This window comes from Drosophila montana, unplaced genomic scaffold (assembly GCF_035044405.1).
Source record: "Drosophila montana isolate Dmon_TW-CO22-7 unplaced genomic scaffold, ASM3504440v1 contig_3661_1, whole genome shotgun sequence".
Classification (NCBI taxonomy): Eukaryota; Metazoa; Arthropoda; class Insecta; order Diptera; family Drosophilidae; genus Drosophila; species Drosophila montana.
In genome coordinates, this window is record NW_026998547.1 from 17,477 (window position 1) to 33,059 (window position 15,583).

Here is a 15,583-nt window from a genome sequence, read left to right on the forward strand (position 1 = left end):
TTACTTATAAAAAATATAGTTCATAGTTAGCTTAAATATAATAATTTATATTTTAACTATATATTTCTCGTGTTACATAATTTAAATGAATGTCAAATAATCCGCTTTATATGCAATACGAGCAGACGCAATGACGTTCAAAACTAAAATGGCGAATTCAAGCAAATTCGTTTAGTGGAAGTGAATCTCTTATACACGCCAATAAGATCTGCTTGACGCACGAGGAAGAGAGAGAGAGAGAGAGAGAGCGCAGCTGATAACTGACATTGTATAAGTAGTTTGGTATAAGAGCGCGGCACGATCTGTGCGAGCGGGGAGAGAACACCTGGTTGCGAGCGAAAAAGTGGTAAAAACAACAAACAACAAGCGTTAAGTCAGCTAAGCAAGCAAACCATAAAGTCACTGAGCAGCAGGCTGGCTGGCGGTCGGGCAGGCGGAGAGGGAAGGGGCAGGGGCTCAGCTCGACTCGGCTCAGGCCGACTGACAGCGACAGCGACAGCAAAAGGTGTGCAAGCAGACAGAGCGGCAGAGCGGGGGAGAGTCGCCGAGTCTGGTTAGCCAGGTATACATATGCGCGTATGTATGTGTGTGTATCTCTGAGTCTGTGTGTGTGTGTGTGTGCGTCTGGCCCGCTAGCTGACTGGCGAGGTTCGTCTGCGCGAAACCTTCGCTCGTCCAATCAGTACGAACTCGGTTCCCGCCAGCGAAGAGACAACAACAGCGACGAGCGCTCGGCCAGCTAATTTCCAAACTCAGTTTTTCTCAATTCATATATTTTCGAAAAAATTTCCAACTGCAGTCGCGCGTGCAATGTGAAGAAGATACATTTCGAACAATTTGTTAACAATCCTCTGACAAAATGCGACGCTAAGAAATAAAAGAAAACGTAATAATAATAATAAAAAGAAAAATATATAAAGAGAAACCGAAACGCGGAAGTGAAAAAAGCCGCCGGTGTTTTTGCTGCTGCTCAACTTGGGCAAAGGATGTGCATAAATCAGATATCAGGAAATCTGAAACAGCAGCCGAATGATTGTTAATCAATGCACAAATCAATTGTGTAAACAAAAAGCCGTGTGTGTGCGTGTGTGCGTACGTGCGTGTGTGTGTGTGTGCACTTGCAATTTGCATATCCTTGCAAATGAATAAAATCAATTTGCATATATTCAAGAAATAAATTGTTAAAGTTACAACAAAAATATCATTTCAACGGGCTGCTGCCCTCCCCCCCCGCCCCCCTCACAGTGCCATGCAAATAAATTAAATATTATTATTAATTATTGTGCCTTGAACTTGTCGGTGACTTGTGACCTAGAGCGCAAACCCCAAAATAAAAGTAAAAATCTAGCAAACAAAAGGCTTTCATTGTGTTGCATTGATGCCAACAAATTCTGCTTAAATGCATACGGATATTATAATTGGTGATCAGTTTGCCGTCAACAACAACTACTGGGTGATGCAGGTGAGAATCAAGCGAAGAAGAAAATGAATCAAATTAATTTAATATTTAAAACAATATATGAGTCTTATTAAAGAAATTTGCCTTCAATTGTCACTTGGTTAACTTTGCGGAAATAAATTATTAAATTTCGGAAAAGCTTCCTCATAAAAAACGCAAAAATTGGTGTTGTTAACAGATCGCTCGTTAAAATTGGCAATTCGCCGTTAAGCAATTACTATGCCATAATTATGCCAAATGTGCTAATTAAGCTTCTCTCATTTTATTGTGTTTTTTTTAATTGAATCGCATTAAATGCTTCCGCTTATCAGAAATGCAAAACTTGCACTGACTGGCCACAAGATTCGGCTTTGACGTCTTGCCGGGCTAATTTGGTTGGGGATTTTATAAATAAAACACACGCGGCAATCATATTTAAACAAATTAACTTGATTATCGAGCGGACGCATTTGTGATAATAAACAGCCCAATATCGGAGAGACCAGAGCGACCAGATTAACACCTCGAACGGTCTACAGACTCAGGTGTCCCGGCGCGTCCAGGTGTGCGACTGTTCACAGGTGTCTTTGGGCTCATCAAAAGCGCATTTACGGCAACTCGACTCGGTATTTATACACGCACACGAATATTTGTCAAAGCGCCGTCGGCAATCGATTTGTAAATCTTGTTATCACTCGGCCACAGCCAGCAACAGGCAGAAGATACTTATTCATGTTGTGGCAACACTTTGAGCTCTTCTTAAACATGCGGTCGGTCAACTCTTTTGAACTTGGTCAGACTTGGACTCGGTCTTCGTCTTGGTCTTGGTCTCAGCGTCGGAGTCGCACTTTTGACGCACACCCCAAGGAAATTGTAGCGTGTTTTTTTCGTGCTCTTGTCAATGTTTGTCAGCAGGTTCGTCCGGCCGTTGCCAGTTCCTGCTCCGTCTGATCCGTCGCCTGCTCCGTTTGTTTGTCCATTGTTTGAATCGCGCTTACTTGCGAAGCTCTGGGTCAATATTTGAGCACAACACTTTGCCAATGTGCCAAGTGTTGTCGTTGTCGTTGTCGTCGTCGCCGATGTTGTTGTTGTTGTTGCTCCTTGGTTCTGTTGGCGGCTGTCGTATCTGGCTCTGGCTCATAGATGAGTAGCCGGAGTCGGTTTCATCAGCGCCAGCTGGGTGGCATTAAACATTGGCATACTAATCAGCATGCTGTAGCCTCCCTCTGGTAGCCTCTATTGTGACTTGAACCGAACCGAGTCATCGATTGGCCAACTTAAACAAATATTAAACAATCGCTTTGAAGATCAACGCATCTGTTTTATGATCTCATGATCTAATCATTCAGCACGCACGCAATTGTCAAGAAGAGTAAATAGAATTACAGCTTTTCATGCGAAGATATAAGTTCTAATATGAAAACTCTTTGTAAGATCGCATTTAAGGGGTAAACTTGTTACAGCTTAAAGAAAAAATCCAGTTTGTTTCGTGTAATATTCTAATAGGAAGTTAAATGTCCTGTATGTCATGAGCATTCTATATCTACCCATCTATCTATGTATCGTCATTTATGTATCTATAGTTTTTCATCGATCTTTCAATCTATCTATCCATCCAACTATCTTTCTACCTATGTATTTAACCATTGATCTATGTCTCTATGTATCTATCTATATATCTGCACATCTATCCTTTCGATATATTTATCCATGTATGTCTCTATCTATCTATCTACCTATGTATATATCTATCCATCGATCTATATTTTTGCTTTCTATATAAATATATATTTTCATATTTATGAATCTGTCTTTTCGATATTTATGTTAGTTTGTGTATGTATTACACCATTTTTCATCTATATATCAGTCATATCTATATAAGTATCAATCCATATATCTTTCTATCTGTCCTTTCTATCTATCTTTATATTTTGTGGATGCATCTATCTATCTATCTATTCATATATTGATCTGTCTCTCATTCTTTCTATCTATCTATCTATCTATCTATGTATATCTATCTATCTATCCATCCATTCATTTCCATCTATCTTTCTATTTAAGGATAGATTTATCACTATTTATTTTATTTATCAACGCATTAACTAGCTTTCCTTTAAATTATACCTTGATTTCTAAATACAACTGCTTATCTATTATTTGTATATTCATTCATGCAGTTCTTTTCACTTTCCCTGATTAATTGATTGAACACCTGTCAAACCAATGTCGAATAGTTTGCCTACAAGTCTACTCGTGTTACCCATTGATAAGCATTTCGCAGACAATCGCTTCAACTATTGCCTTACTCAACAAAACCAACAACAGCCACAAAGAAAGAACCCTTTCAAGACCCTCGCGTAGTGCTAGAGATAAGAAAACCAACTAGTCAATCAGTCAATCAGTCAGTCAGTCAATCTGTGACTGAGGCAATTCTCAGGAAACGACATCGTAAAAGAGCTCGCACTCAGTCTTTCCGTTCCATTCCATATCCACTTCCAGTCCCGTTTCCCCTTTCCCCCCTTGTTCGACAAGTGTTGTTCATGTTGTTGTTGTTGCTGTTGTTGTTGGTGTTGTTCCGCTGTCACCATCAATAGCTGCACTAATTAGGCATGTGTTGTCAAATATTTACACACGGTCGCAAAAGTACAAAGCGATGTCGACGGCTCTTCATGGCTGATAGCAAAGACGAGCTCGTGGGGCGCTAAGGGTATGGAGAGGGGGCCGTAAAGTAGTGGGGGGGGAGGCCTGTTCTTCCGTTTTCACTGATTTAACAAAAGGGTAATTCCCACGCCTCACACAGACACGCGCATCGATTATGACGAAAACTTTCATATTTTATGGCATTTAACACAAAAATTAGTTTATGATTTCTTACAAGGAATTTGGCCAGCTAATAGGCCAGATATGGCCAGCTTTGGATGTGGCATGACTTACCACGACCCGGCCAGACTCTAACTGCATGAATAATTGAGCTAATCGAGCATATGGGCACCTGGCTTGGGGTCTACAGTCTCCGGTCTACGGTCTACGGTCTCCGGTCTGCGGTGTCCGGTCTCTGGTGCACTGATTAATGGCCCTGGCCATTGTGCTTCAATCACATATGCGCAAATAATTAAATATAGATAAAAATCAGATTACTCATACGTCATGTTGCCGGGCGCATTAGATGGCGTAGCAAACGTTGACGGGGCGTGGCTGTCAACGGTTATGCAAATTGTACATAAAATGCAACAAAACACATTTTACGATTCGCAGCCGAAGCCGAAGCCAATTTGTCAATTCTCCAAAATAAAATAAAAACATTCAGGTTCGAGTATATAAAATTTCTCGTATCAATAAAACATATTTGCATTCGAAAAAAAATCCAAATACAAAGGCGGCCGCCTTCAAAGCGGCTAACAAGAATTGCATTTTGATATCTTGCAGATACACAATACCCAAAGATACATAGATACGATACATCATTTAGGCCATAAAATTGTAGCAAAAATAAAATAAAAGCAGAATAGGAGCAATACAAAGGCCAGGCCAAAGTGCCCAGATAAGATAACCAATTTCCGGCATGTGAAACATTATTGGCAAGGGTATTCGAATTCGTTTTCTATTTGGGATGCCTTTTGGCAGACACTTTCCATTTCGTTGATGTTGCGAAACGAGTTCAAGAGTGGGTCAAATCGCTGGCCAAATCCAAATGCCAATTACAAACGGCCCAAGCGATCAATGTTAAATAATAATAATAAGTAAACTGGGCCAAAAACTATAACAACAACTACTTATGCCTAACAACAACAACAACAACAACGACAACAAAATCTCATTAAAAAGCCGCTGCGCACAGTGGGAGCTCTCCGATTGGCATCGCTTCAATTCTATGCAAATCTATAGACGAGTATCTACAAGTATTACCGATCATAATGCCAATTTATGGGGGTCTCCATATTTTGTTTTTCGCCAATTCATGCCAATGAAAACGAAAACGAAAACTGCAATCGGCAAATGGCAATTGGCAATTGGCACACGGCACAAAATCTTGAAATTCATTTTGGCCACATTTGATTGATATGCCGCATAGACGGGCTGGAGGTCAAGTTGGCTATTCCATTTGGGTTTCTTTCTCTTCTTCTGCCATTTGGCCAAGCGAAAAATGGCAACGAGAATCAATCACTCTCAACTCACTGCGTGACACAACCGCGAAGCGAAGGATGAAGATGCTGTGTCCACATTCTGTGGCGGGTTTTCAAGAATTTGGTATATGACGACGGATGTACAAGGCGGCACAGTGGTTGGAAGTTTTCTAACTTGATTATTGAATAGTTAAAAGTTGTGAATAAGCTTGTGAAAAGTTGTGCATTTAAATATTTAAGAAGCAGGAAGAAATAGCAACAAATAATATATCAGAAGAAGCCCCGAAAACACACGAGAACTTTATTATTTTTTTCATTTTATATGGGAGTTAAAGGAAATCGAAAGTAGATTAAGAAGAGAGGGCTTTTAGTAGAATATATAAGTTGCATCCAGTCCAAAGACTTCTCGAATTTTGAATCTCATCCAAACCGAGCCCAAATCAACAATGTTCTATGAATGCTTTCAGACTTATCCTTTTATTTATTAAGCTTTCCAAATGTTATCGAAATAATGTCCATTTCTGATTGATTGCAAAAGCAATTCCTAAATTCTTGAGCCATCAAGGCACAGTGCCGCAATGGCACGTGTGAGCTGAGCTATAATTGCTGTCCCAATATCTGAGCCCATCTAATCCGCATTTCTTTGGCGCACAGTCCCTAAAACTCATGGATACCCAAATTTTTGATGGATTGTGTGCGATCGAAATTCGACGAATGATTGCGGAAACGAGTTTGTGCAGACTGAAATTTCCTGCGAGGTGCCAAAACAAGGCAACAACAACAACAAAAATCTATTCAAAGCTTATGCTCAATATGCGATATTTCCTTTTTGTTATTGTTTTTTTTTGGTTGTGATTAATTTTTCAGCATTGAAGCGCAATTCGTTTCAGGTTTGATTGGATCTAAAGCTGCGAGCAGCTGACAGACACGTTTTCAGTTTTCAAAATAAAGAAATACATTTAAAAAAAGCAGCTAGCAAAAATTATGTTTGCGGCTCGGCGATCATTTGAAGGCGCATTAAGATCAATTATTTGATTATGAAATCAAATCGCCATAAAATCTTCAAATAGTTGACCAGCTTATGGCGACCCCGCGATGTCAAATGTAGGCGCTGTAAATTTCAGATGCTGTCAACAATTTCCAACAGTAAAAAAAACATCAATAATAAACAACAAATTTTAAAGGTGAGAAATGGAAAAGAGAAACATGAAACGGCCGACATTTAGCGTTGATCATGGGCCGTTGATAAAGCCATCAGCAGCAGCTCGTTAAAGCCACTCAAAAGTTTAAACAAACAAAAAAAAGCGAGCTGCCAAAACTCAAGTTGCAAAATTAATTTACAAATTAAGCCAATAGCAAATCAATTAGGTTTATTTGCACAATGCGCAAGCTTTCATTCCAGTTTGGATTTGAAATACTTGTTAAAAATCACGAAATGTTTAATGTTGGGATTCAATTTAATTGCATATTAAGTGCACATTTTTCAATTTTATGGAGTTGTTCAATTTTCAAAAGTTTTAATTTATTTATGAGCTACTTTTTAATAGTCCAGTTTGTCAGTTTGAGTCGCTGGCAAATTCAAGCTGTCAAAAATTTGACTTCATTTGTTGAATAAAAGAAAGGCTGCCAGAACTTGAAAAATGTTGAGAAATATATAAAACAGCTCTCTAAAATAATATATAACAGCTCTGGTGCACAAGAGTTCTTATTTGCGAGTGATCACTGTATGTTTGCTTACAAAATGATTGAATATTTTTTTTTTTTTTAATTTATTTGTCACAAGGTGTTGCATTTTACAAGGCATTGCAAGTTAAGCTTAGCCAACGTCAAGAAGTCTACCAATACGAGTTTACATACACAAACACACACAAATGGTGACACACACACGCACACACACTTACTCACACACTCACAGTGAGCACACATGCTGGCCTGGCCTGGTGATGTCGGCCTAAAATTACCTGAGATTTTATTATTTGCTTATTTAACTTTTATCACCAATTAATGAGGCTCATTTGTTGTTGCTGCCATGGACGCAGCTATATTTGATCGATCATTTACGCTAATTGCCAGAGTATGCAAAAAAAAAATAAATAAAGAAATAAAAGGTAAATAAAATAAAAATGAAAAGTAAAGCTCACGGGGCAACGCAGCGGCGCGCACTTGGCCTAAAAATAAGCGCCGAAATCTTTTTGCCAATTGACCCACTAATAGGCCCTGTCAATAAGAATGCTGCCAGCGCCGAGCGTGAATGACTTGCGGCCGGCTGAGCGTCGGTTCGGCTGACTTGACTTGGGCTCAATGTGTTTGGCCGTTGAACTTTAAGAGCGCCCCTCTCCACTTTTCGGGGCTGCATGCGTGGCTTGGTATTTTGTTTCCTGTTGCTTGTACTACACACAAATTAATTGCCCGCAAATCCTGTGCCTCAGCTCAGTCCCCCCTCCTTCCCCCTCACGCGCTGAGCAGGGTGACCGCCGTTTGTTGCCGCATTATTCAACAGTTTTCACTTCAAATTTTATTGATCAGCGCTGCATTTGCAAGCTTGCAACTGCAACAGCAACGTGTTGCGCATGCGTAGCCCTTTACTACTTGCTCCTCCCCTCCCTTTGCCCGTTCGGCCTCACTGCATCGCTGCCCTTTCGCTTGATCGGAAATTGGTTTTATGCCTAGCTTCCAGAATGCCCTCAATTCCCTGGGCTGCTCACATTTCCTGTCACAGCGCCCCTCGCGCTGCGGCACATTGTCACCCCCGCACGTAGAAATTGGGAATTGGCATTTAATAGCTTCAGTGGACACCCTAAAAAGTGAGTGTGTGTGCGCACGTGTGTGTGTGTGTGTGTCGTTGCGTTATGATTGCTCAGCGTGAAATTGTGAGAAAATTTCCATAGCCTTTGCCATTAAATTATGTTTTAATATGCTTCCTTCTGTTTGTCTTTGCGCTGCAAAGGATATTCAATATCGTCCTGCTAGTGCAATGCAATAGCTGTGCGAAGGTTTTTATGCAAATGTTGGGAATCACAAAAAAAAGTAAATAAAATAAAAAAGGAAATGTAAATCGTTGCCTTACTCACATAAATGGGGCTTCCGATAGACTCTCAATTAAGTTGCTTCCTGTAAAAAAAAGAAAGTTTGATTGTTTTAATTATTTGTCAGTCGAAATAGTTGCCTTTTATTGTAATATAATTTTGTACTATAATATATTAATATATTTCGATTATTGTTGAAATGTTTTTCCCGAGTCAACTTATTTTAATTGCTTTCTATATTCTACTAAGTATATTCCTTGAAGTTCCTGCCCTTATAGCATATAATTTTTTAATTCTAAATATATTATGAATGTAATTTAAATTAATGTATATACACTTTTTAAATACTTTGTAGATCCTTGCAAACAACAGTCATGAACTTAGCCTCTTTTAACAAATCTATTCGCATTAATAACATCAACAATTGCCCCTGCAATAAACATATTAGACTTAAAATTTATTTCCACTTCAATTCAACTCAAAATGGACATTGGAAAAATCAAATCATTACAATATCAAAGCAAGCCCAATGGAAAATGGAAACTTTTATATGCAGCCAATAATGACAAAACATCAATATGTACATTCGACTCTATATATATCTAGGCAGTCAACAATAAATACTCAATAACATCAGTCAAAGATATGTAAACTAAAAAAATAGTTAAAAACAGCAGCAAAAAAAAAGAAATAGAAAAAAAACTGTCGCAAATTGCGGTCATTCGTCATGCGCACATGAGCAGAACGGCAGAGACAGGGGCAGCGGCAGAGCCAGAGGCAGAGACAGAGAGTAGCCCCCAACAATAACAAATGCTTTGGCAAATGGCGTCTTGGCAAATGAGGGCGATTTGTGGACGAGTGTGGGGAGAACGGGCGGGCGGGCTATCTGGCGTTCAGCGCGAGTCACAGCGAGCGCTTCAACTATGTAAGAGTAGCAAAAAGCAACAACAAATAAATATACATACATATGTATGCACAACAAGAGTAAGAGCAAAGAGAGGGAGAGTAACGGCAGCGGCAGCAGCAGCAGTGAGCAGCTTTTATCGCAATGCTTTTGTTTTTGTTGTTATCGAGGGGCTGATGAGGCAGAAAACAAACAAAACAACAACAAAAATGTTGATACTTTTGTCTTTTTTTTTTGCTACACACATGTGCATATGCTTATGTATGTATGTATGCATATGTGTATATATGTATGTACGTATGTATATACAAGTGTGTGTTGCTGTTTTCTAACTATGAAATGTGTTTTGATTTGCTGCGCTTGCAGAAAGCTTTCTGCTGCCCGCTGGTTGGGCGACAGCCACAACGACAGCTGTATGCGGGGAGGGGTAGACCTGGAGCGCGGTTGTCTAACCAGGGGGGGGGGGGGGTCGCTTTATGTCGCAGCTCAATATGGCGTCGCTGCGACGGCGGCTGTTAAATGGTGCTTAACTGCGCTCAGCGGCCAGCGCTGCGTGAAGTGCGCATGTCGCGGCGACAAACAGAGAGAAATAGATACAATACACATACTCACGCACACACTGACGTGCTTATATATCTACGAGCGTTGGTGTGAGTGGGCACTGTACATAGGAAGACAATTGCGCTTAGCTGAACTACAGTTATGAGAATAGGCAAAACATTTCAATTGGGATGCGCCATTTTGGTAGCTGTGACAGCGTGTGCGCCTGTGTAAATATGTGTGTGTGTGTATGCGAATGCAAAGTAGAATAAATATGGTATATACATATGTATGTTGAATAACTCTCTAAATGAGACCTAGAAATTATGTATGCCAAGAATAAAAGAAGTTGAGTAATGGAGGTCCACAAAAATAGAATTATGTAAAGAATAATAAAATTAAATGATGTATAACTCATAAAAATAAAAATGTTTTTGCTTAAGATAGGAAAAGTTTTGTGGGAACTGCTAAATAATATATATATGTTATCAATTTAAGACCACTTTGGTCTAGGTTAATTCTGGAACTGATACCATATCATATGATATACATCTGTATCATACACTTATGAACATGTACTTAGTTTAGTTTCCCAAAATATTCGTGCATACATTTTAATTCTTCATTTCTATCATTTCTACCACCAACAAATTTATTCCTAAAATTCAATACAAGCTTTAGAGATGCGGTTAACATCAATAAAGTAAACGAATTTATGTGATGTGTATATAAATATCGTTTAATTTCTATTATTATAAGCCAGACAGTCGCTGTTCAAAGTATTCGCCCATTGCTGGTCATTCAGCTCATTCAGTTTTATCATTTTTAGTGGACTTTAGTAGTGTGTGCACACTTATTCCAGGTATAAACAACCCACAACTAGCAGCTGTATCAATTTCATTTAACAATTTGTTTTCCATTAGTTGGATCTTTGAGGCATGGCTGTGCGCACAATGGTTCCATTGTTTGGTCATTTGGATGTATCGTTGTTATGATGCCTATTAACGCTATTATTATGAAAATTTTCAGCATCATTGATTTTTGTTACCGATTTTCTAATTTAGGCAAATTATGCCTTATATATTCACTCGATTCAGTCGATTCTCTCGCCCCTCTCTTTCGATATATCGCTGATTTATTGAGTTTCTAATCGGTATCTATGGGCATTCAATACATTTTAGTATTGTTTTTTTTTTGTTTTACATTCAGTGTATTCTAGAGGCCGCCAACTGTTAACTGCTTGCGTCAATATCGCTCCGGTTGAATGAAATGCCCTCAACTTGGCTTTTTCCTCAATGAAACCGGACATTAACATAATCTTTAGGCAACTTAACATGCACATATTGATATTTTGTCAGTTTGTGTTCGTGTTTGGAAAAGAGAGCTCTTTGGATCGGCAGATGGAGATGGAAAAAAGCGAAACCTGTTCGTATTTGAAGCCAATATCTTGTCTTACACGATGTTTCTTTGGGGGTTTGGGGCTGCTGCTGTGGTTATTTGTTGGCCGGTGTCAAAGCTGTCACATATATCACGGCAGAGTTCCGTGGGGTCAGCGTGTGGCCCACACGCATCTGTCTCTGTCTGGCCAATTGCATGGCTTTGGCACATGCATATTTTCTGTGTGTGTGCTGTCCACTGTGACCCACTCTTCCCCCCTCTCAGTCCTCCTGCATTTGTTGCTGTTCGTTGCATGGTAATTGCTGTGCTGTCCCCTGGAGCCATCATGCCGCATTTGTCCACCGAGAGCTATGATTTTAACACAACACAACACAGCTAAACTAAAAAAAAAAAAGTTTTCATAACGCGCGACTTTTCCAGTCGTGATTGCAATTGGCAGCCAATCGACGGGGGCAGGGGGTGTGGGCCAAATGGATTCCAGACATATGTTAGCCTTATAATTTATGTTTTAGCTCGATGTAATTTTGAATTTAGTTTATTAATTGCGCCAACTGATCGACGAATGTTTGCCTGCGGCTTCTCTTGTCCCGCCGCGCGCGCTCTGGAGAGTTCTGTTTGTTTTTGTGTGTAATTCATTTAATTGCATAGAATTTAGACGCTCAAGGTTGAGACAAGCTGCTAATTTATATGTCACTGGCGCTGGCGCTGGCGAAATTAAATGCATTTAACACGTTACTTGACAAACAAACAAACGAACACCGAATAACGAACAGTATTCAGGCGGCGGCTAAACACTCGCAAAATTATTCACTTTGCTTATAATTAAACTCACTCGAGTGGCTCATTAAAATAAATCATCAGACAGCGCGAAAGTAGCCCGGGCTAAAGCTAAATATGCAGTGCTTAACTAATTTAGCTAAATGAGCAATAAACAAACCCAAAATGTGACAAAGTAACCGAGATAGAGAGAGAGAGAGATAGAGAGAGAGAGAGAGGTTGAAAGAGATTGTCGGACAAAATATTCTACCTGGAAGCTGTTAAACAATTTGTTGGCCAAATTATGATATTAAACAAGTTATAGAAATGTATTCTACATTTAATTTATTTGCCACAAGTATTAACCAAATTTATTTGCAAATTTTTTGCACTGACTAGAAAGTTTATTCTTGACTTAAAAAGAATTCACTTGAATTTATTTGATATCTTTTTGCCCCTGACTGAGAAGCTAATTCTCGATTTGATTTATGTATAAAAAGTGTTTACCTAAATTTATTTTAGAATTTTTAACTCTGATTGAGAAGTTTATGCTAAATTAAATTTATATGCACGTTTATTTTATTTAATATATTAAAAAATGTTGTCCCTGACTGAGAAGTTTATTTTAAATTTAATTCACATATCTTCTCAGGTAAATTATTTAATATAATTTGCAGTTTCTTGTCCCTGAATGAGAAGTTAATTCTTTACCTGAATTCATTTCATAATTTTTTGCCCTGACTGGGAAGCTTATTATAAATTAAATTTAGATATATGTATGTATATTCTCAGGTATTTTATTTAATATATTTTAACTGAGAATTCTATTCTTGATTTGAAAGAATATACTTTCATTTATTTTATGAGTTCATTGAGAAGTTTAGTTTAAAAATATTGTTCTTGCAAATAAAATGCATTTGATGTTTTTTTCCCTGACCGATATTTCTAGTATTTCAGGTAACCCAACCCCTCTCTCAGGTTCTCAACTCAATAATGTCACACATTGAACGTTTTATCAAACTAATTAAAGGCTAAAAACGTTTTAATTGGACAGCCGATAGACTTTTGAATAGCGCCTGCGAACAGTAGCTCAAAATGCAACAACTGCGGCTAGTTGCCGCTTGCAACTGCCACTTGCAGCTGGTGAAACCTGAGACTCATATGTGCACGTCTCTCTTGTCGTCTGGAGGAGCGCATTGGCATTTGGCTGTGCCACACAATCTGCATATGAAAACGCGAGTCTGCGGCATGCCACATGCTGCATTTGATATTTAGCCCAGCTAAGCGCACCCGTTAACTAAAAGACACCAAATAGATAGATGCCAAGAGATTTTGACAGGCCGACTATCGATCTATACATTTAGTCGTGGATCGTGTCTATCGAGTATCGTTAGTGCGCGCGCCCCGGCATCGAGTAGTATCGAGAACTGCCTGACAGCCGCTCAGGGCTGAAAATTGTAGCTAATTGAAATGTCGATAAGGCAACAGTTTTGACATGCTGACAGCTCGCTCGGCTAGCTGTCTCCCAGTCTGCCAGTCTCTCTCTCTCTCTCTCTCTCTCTCTCTCTCTGTCGCACCAGAAGAAGCAGAAGAAGTTACTGCGTGGCCCACATTGCGTATACGTAACGTTGACTCATTGTCTGTCTGTCGCACTGGCATATTCTAAGCCAAAGCCCAAAACAAATGCCGCACAAATTTGACCTAGTTTGAAGTCCATAACAGTCATGACTCACTGTGGCTCCACTTTTGGATGTCCCAGCTGCGCCACACAACCCATTGTTGCTGCTGTTGTTGTTGTTGCCGTACTTGTGACTCCTTTGAAGCTTGTGCGAAATTTATGCGCACAATATGCGAAATTTATTGTAATGACAATCGCTTAGCGCATAATTCGCCGCTGAACAAGCCACGGCTCAGACAGAGACGCCCGCAGCTCGAGCCGGAAGCGTGTAATCATTTTGTTATTGTTGTCGATTGTTGTTGTTTCTGTTGTTGTTGTTGTTGCTGTTGTTATTGCTGCAGCTGCTCCAATTGACGCCCACCTGTGGTGGGCAGAAGATGCTAAGCGAAAACCTGACGTCAGTGGGCTGGTGAGCCACCCAGGCAAGCGACTCACGCCCACCATTCACGAACTGAACTGGTTCTGAGCATGGCAATTTTGTAGCGGAACTAATTGCAAGTGAACCGGTTCTGGGCTGAACCTATACACAAGGAAGTCTCTAGGAAGTCTCTCGCACAGAAGTAGAAGCCTATGATATAAAGATATAAACTTAAACTGATTCTAAACTTGAATAAATATTGCACATTTTGGGCAGAAACTTTGGCAAAGGGATCAAATTTTTAGCGGAACAATTCAATAAATGAAATAAACTACTTTCAATTTGTACTAATCTAGTTACAAAACGATGTTAAGTGAACCAGTTGCGCAAACCAAATTAGCAATTAAAAGTAAATCAGGATATAATTCAATGGTTCTTTTGAACTGGTTCTAAATGATTGCCTTTCTGCAGAAACTATTTTAAATTAGCTGCATTTATGCTGACAAGCTTACAAATGCGAAGAGCATGAGAAAATTTCAACAATCACAATAAATGAAAGTGAAAAATGGAAATTTAACTGGTTCGAGGTTGAGCAATTGGTAGCGTTATTGCCAAAGGGCATCATAAGAAGCTAACTTATATATTCCTTTGTACGGAAGCTATTTCGTAGCGTTAAATATTGAAAGTGCACCAGTCTAATGACAAATGTCAATGGAACTTAGGAACAAAACAAATTAAATGAACTAAATGAATTGTAGCTGTGCTCTTTAGCCCGGATAATTCCCTTCGAGCCTTTTGCATGCAGGTGTCGATGCTGCTGCTGCTGCTGCTGCTGCCAATGTTGACGTCAACGTTGACGTCGAGTGCAGCCTCCGTTGTTGCTTTCATTTTCATTGAACAATGTGCATCATTAACGCAAAGTATTTGTTGTCGTTGTTGTTGTTGCGTTTGTTGTAGTTGTTGTTGTTGTTGTTCTCGTTGTAGTTGTTGTTGGCTTTGGCAGCGCGCAGTTCGTTAACAAAGCGCAAATATTTTAGGATTAATTTGTTTTATTTTATTTTTTTTTATGTTTTATTTTGTTTCTGTTGCTGTTATTTTTATAACAAATACGCAAATTTGTGCCTTTTTTTGCATCTTAATGAAGTGCGATTCAGATTCACTTAACGCAAAAAATGTGTATTAAGTTAGCTCCGGCGGCTGCTGCTGCTGTTGTTGTTGTTGCGGTTGTTGTTGTTGCGTTTGTTAAATGAGGAAGTCGAATATTCAACGAGTGCCCCCTTGGAGCCGCCCACCCGTCTCGGCGTCGTGCCATTTAAGGTGCTCACGTGTGGCAGTTGCAGGTCGCAGGTTTTTAT

The 15,583-nt window shown here is 39.4% G+C and overlaps 1 protein-coding gene and 1 long non-coding RNA gene across 2 annotated transcripts in view; one reads left to right on the forward strand and one right to left on the reverse strand.

Annotated features, from left to right (window-relative positions):
• The first annotated feature begins 695 nt into the window (after window positions 1–695).
• Window positions 696–15,583, forward strand: part of dar1 (dendritic arbor reduction 1) — a 35,068-nt gene continuing 20,180 nt past the window's right edge. The window contains exon 1 of the mRNA XM_064692865.1: window positions 696–1,462. Within this exon, the coding sequence (XP_064548935.1) occupies window positions 1,400–1,462 (63 nt within the window). The 5' untranslated portion in view covers window positions 696–1,399. The remainder of the gene's footprint in view (window positions 1,463–15,583) is intronic.
• LOC135435701 (uncharacterized) overlaps window positions 7,810–15,583 on the reverse strand; it is a 52,870-nt gene continuing 45,096 nt past the window's right edge. The window contains exons 6-7 of the long non-coding RNA XR_010437414.1: window positions 8,640–8,679; window positions 7,810–8,551 (exon numbers count right to left, since the gene is read on the reverse strand). This is a non-coding gene — a long non-coding RNA (uncharacterized LOC135435701). The remainder of the gene's footprint in view (window positions 8,552–8,639; window positions 8,680–15,583) is intronic.